Source organism: Leptodactylus fuscus, chromosome 3, assembly GCF_031893055.1.
Source record: "Leptodactylus fuscus isolate aLepFus1 chromosome 3, aLepFus1.hap2, whole genome shotgun sequence".
NCBI lineage: Eukaryota > Metazoa > Chordata > Amphibia > Anura > Leptodactylidae > Leptodactylus > Leptodactylus fuscus.
The window spans coordinates 175,388,382-175,393,023 of record NC_134267.1 but is presented as its reverse complement, the minus strand read 5'-3'; the positions used below and the strand labels follow the sequence as shown (position 1 = coordinate 175,393,023).

The following is a 4,642-nucleotide window of genomic DNA, read 5'->3' as shown; positions in this document are numbered from 1 at the left end:
ATAACATGGTCTATACATTTATCAGGTCATTGGAAAGATGAGGGATTTTTTGTAATGCACAGTGGACTGAGAATCTGCTGCACAGCTGGTACACCCTGTGCCAATTCCGCAAAAAAAAAAAAAAAAAAAAAAAAAAAAAAAGTGTTTTTAATTTATGTATCCAAGTACTGAGTTTGTTTTATTGCCCCTTCGTTTATAATGATTTCCAAGATACTTATTAACACTGCTGAAACAGTTTTTGTAAAGTTTTATTTTGTATTTTTCTTACAAAACGCACCAAATGTACACTGCTTTGTAGGTAGGTCACATTTTGTTATAATGCCTATGGTGGCTTAGAGCGCTAACCATTGGTAAAACGGAAAGTGGGTTCTTGTGCATGCAAAAATAGGTTAGACAATAAAAAAAAACTGAGAAGGTGTCCACAGTATTTCATAAAGGCCAAAATGGCTTGAACAGACAGCTCTATTTTTGGGGATAAGGACAGGGCTGCACCCACTCTTCACCATTGTATCAGTGACCATAGCAGTCCACTGTGAAGCTTCGCTCTTGCTCCCCCTCTAGTGGACAACTGGGGAGTGGCACATTACAGGTGCTTTTTGTTTTCCATTTGGCAAGAGAATAGAAGATGATGTTCTAGAGAACTAACCAGCCTCTATGCGCAAAGCAAGCGGCTAGAAATGAGCGAGAACACGACAGGTTTTCTTGCAGCATATAGAGAATATTTAAATGACTCAGTTTTCCAGCTTTTGATTCTTAAATTAAAAAGAATTAACCAATTTTATACATTAAAAAGGTAGAATATTTAACAAACAAATAGCTTTCGACACAAACCTATTCAGACTACAGGTATCTACATTGCATACAAATTAGTTCCACACAGATTGACGTTTCACTGAATAAGTAGCTCCACAACCGCAGATCTGCTTTTATTGCTCTTATGCTTATGGTGCTCTCTGAAGGCACTGTGGTATGGATTAGAAAACTTGGAATGACTTTGGTGGTATCGTTTGGAATGATTCGGGTGATCATCGTCATTCTAGAACAGGCAGTTTTGTGAAATCCGTTTTTCGTTGTCCCAATTAACAGAAAACAAAAAATAAATCAGAGTCCATGTTATACTTCACAGGAGATTTGTAACATCTGGAGAACGCTTTACATGCCCATCCTAATGCTCTGAATTATCTGGAAAATTGCTGTAGAGAAAAAGAAGACGTTTAGTTAAAATTCCTATAAATATCATTTGTAGAATGCATATCTATGTATTGCATAGTAAAGTGTCTAATATACGGCAACGGAAGGTGCTGCTACACTTCTAAATGTGACATTTACTGCTATACACCATCATTTACAGCCATATTGTTGCTGTTCAGCATAGTGCAGATGACTACATGCTGTTCCTTCTACTGCCAACTGGTATAAGGTTGATCTCACTGAAGCTAGTGTAGTTACCATATGGTAGCAGGTGAATAACTGATCAAGATCTAGATGTTTTACATAATCTGAAAAAGTATGAAGACAAAACCATTGCAGCCATCTATTATTGTGGCATTATAAGCTTTACATAGCAATAGACGTGTACATGCTAATCAGGGGTTGTGGAAGTCCAGGTAATACGCCCTCAAGGCACTGGCGTAGTTCTCACATATTTCTTGACAGCACGTTCAATGTCATAGTGACACAGATGTTCTGATTGGTGGGTGAGGGGGCCAAGACTCCCACTTATTAGTAAAATTAAAGGGAAATGCATAGCTGAGCAGTGTACCCCCCTTTGTCTGCTTAGATAGTACTAACATTCACAGACATTGTGAGCCCTACATGGGGACAGCAATAATCTAAATCCCCTAACAGTAGGTCTGTGCTCGCTACTCTGACTAGGTTCAGAGGGGGGAAACGGATTTGCACTTTGTACGGACCATGAAACACAAACCTCTTCTCCATGAAGGATCATATAACTTAACTGTGCACTTAGCTCGGCACCTGGACCCCCCCCATCAATCAAACCAAGTCCCTGCAATGTGTTGGTACAGGAAATCCTTACTGTAGAGCTGCGCCCTAGTTCTACCGCTATCTAGCAGACTGACATGTAAGCACACTCCACCTGGTCAATGTTAGAGCTGCAACCTGTGGACTGTATACATTACTTGAGTGACCTAGACATACCTGGATCAGCTAAGAAATGCTATGAGAGTCTAATGGGTACTTACAACAGCACACCCGTCATATAGACATGCCACATCAAAGGGTCTATCCCACCAGGACAATGCCCTTCCATATGGCAGATTGGGGACTAAGTATATGAAAAAGAAAGGTTGCTTGCTTGTTTCTTTTTTTCCATTAGGATATGTCTACACTAACACCTGTACTGGTACAGATTATTTTAACTATTAGATGCAATCTATAAGATTACATAAAACCAAGAATCCCATCAGACTGCAGCTTGATAGTTTATGTATTTATTTCTCTTGCTTGTACTGTATAGCACCAACATATTGTGCAATGGTTTACAGATATTCTTACTCGCACTCCCCCATCTGTACATAGTGCGAGGACACCAGCCTACCAGTTACAAAGACTTCCCTCTACTCTGGAGGACTAAACACAACCAATTATTATATGGAGGGCCAAGTTCTTAGACAGTTACATTATTTCTCAAGGCTGGTAAAGTCCTATTATTTCAGTAGATTAAATATTACTGTCACAGGGCAGATATCAGACAATCCAATATGCCATCATTTGACATGAAGACCATCTTCAGATTCCAGAAGGCAACAAATGTGTAAATACACAGGGGTGGATGAAGCCCCTCCAAGCTTAGTGCGTGCACTCTTATCTATAAGCTGGATGGGAGTCCATGTCCCATATGGCAGCAGAAGGGCTGTCGCAACATAAGAACTCCTGCCAGATTTTCATATCACTTAAGTGAAAAAGCATATACAGAAACCATAAGTGATCAGTCACCACCTTGTGCTAAGTAACTACTGGGAGATAATCCCTTCCTTCCAGACGTACATGTGACCCTGTATTGGTTTTGCTTAATCTCTGCAAACAATACAGTTTTAACACGAAAGGTTAAAGAGAAAAACCCGAACGCCACAGAAAACGCCATCAATCTCAGCCAGGAAGGCTGTACACAGGAAGTAAACTGCAGAGCAGATCTGGTGAGCGCTGACATGTCACATACACTAAAGAAACGTAGCATGTTGTCACAGAAGAAAAGCACAATCTAGTGACAGGCTCACTATGGAGGCAATCCTGGGATTATTCAGTAGTCGTCTACATGTACACATACAGGAGCACCACTCCATTGACTTCTATAAGACTGACAAGAGTGCAGTACTTGTCCAAGTCAGTCACACAGAAGTGAATGGAGCAGTGGCCAAGTGTGCACATCTTTTCTACATTTACATAGAGACTGGCAGTCGGATACCAAATGGATGTGTTGTTGGTGTACACCACTTTTAAACTACAACTTTGGCATGTTCTATATGTTTTGTATACTGTATATAACCCTCAAAGGTACAGCACCATGGAATTAATGGTGCTATATAAACATACTGACTGTTTCCACCACTAGGCAGAGATCAGCACTAGATAATAGCCCAGTGGCTAACACATTGTGGTCTTACTAGACATGGCAGATAAGGCAAGAGTCACCCACCCAACAAGACAGGTGACAGATGTAAAGAGTAAGTCCAAAATGACATTGTTAGGTGCAACCATAAGTCATGGAGAGCACAGAACAAGGGCAGACGGGATAGTTTAGTAACTGATGGGTTCCTGTCAGTGTCACCATTGTCTAGATCTCTACCATATGTTACACCGGAGCCCTCCTTTAAGGTGTGTGACAGGCAGTATGTGCAGTACAGATCTAGGGGGCAGCAGGACTAGTGGTCCCAGCCAGTGGCCTTCCAGCTGTTGTGGAACCACAAGTGCCAGCATGTCCTGACAGCCATGCCTGTATCCCTACAGCTGGACTGTGGCTGACACTGCACTACTATACTTATGTGAGAACCCTGTAAAGGGGCAGGCTGGGAGTAGTAGTACTACAGAGCAAGGCTGAGGGCACTTACCGGAGCCGCACACCACGAATATGAAGAGCGCCAGTAACCAGGGACCTACCGACGACTTCTCATCCGCTGCGTTCCTCTGTAGGGAAGGAAGAAGAGACAGTTAGAAGGCGCCCATAGACAGTGGCCGGCTCTGCCCTGCCTCCTCCCTGCACACACGTACCGCGGTCTTAGCCACGTTGCCTCTCTGTGTGATGTTCTTGCTGTGTTTCTCATTTGCCATTCTGATTCTCTGTTTGGCCACCATGGCTGCTGACGTGTAAAGCAGAGGGATAACTGACACGAGAACAACGGGCACCAACCCCTTCTCCACTGGGTGTGTGAGCTGTAAATACCGAGCCACCGAGCTGCCAGCGTAGGCAATTCCACAAGCCCCGCCCACAACGGAACTACGTATTCGTACTACTGCACACACGTCATCACATCTTTGTCAAATAGTCCGCGGAGCTTACACGTGTGTTTGTAGCCAGCCGCGGCGGAAGGATACACCTCACTGTGGCGGACGTGTCTATTGCTCTATTTCTGTTCGTGATGCGGCTCCTAAGGGTTACGTGTATTACGCTATGGCTCCTCCT

At 43.0% G+C, this 4,642-nt stretch overlaps 1 protein-coding gene across 1 annotated transcript; it reads right to left on the bottom strand.

Moving 5' to 3' along the window:
• Positions 1-214: 214 nt before the first annotated feature.
• SERP1 (stress associated endoplasmic reticulum protein 1) lies at positions 215-4,549 on the bottom strand. The gene is made up of 3 exons (XM_075268815.1): positions 4,231-4,549; positions 4,071-4,146; positions 215-1,193 (listed from the first exon to the last, which is right to left on the bottom strand). Exons 1-3 carry the CDS (start codon positions 4,312-4,314, stop codon positions 1,153-1,155), a joined length of 201 nt encoding a protein of 66 aa, XP_075124916.1. The 5' UTR covers positions 4,315-4,549; the 3' UTR covers positions 215-1,152.
• Between the last annotated feature and the right edge of the window lie 93 nt (positions 4,550-4,642).

What these genes read in the sequence shown, in the direction of transcription:
- SERP1 (XM_075268815.1), bottom strand. Translation starts at nt 4,314, where the DNA reads ATGGTGGCCAAACAGAGAATCAGAATGGCAAATGAGAAACACAGCAAG. An exon ending in GCAACGTGGCTAAGACCGCG is followed by an intron (nt 4,147 to 4,230) that starts GTACGTGTGTGC and finishes CCTTCCCTACAG; the next exon opens with AGGAACGCAGCGGATGAGAA. An exon ending in ATTCGTGGTGTGCGGCTCCG is followed by an intron (nt 1,194 to 4,070) that starts GTAAGTGCCCTC and finishes TTTTCTCTACAG; the next exon opens with CAATTTTCCAGATAATTCAG.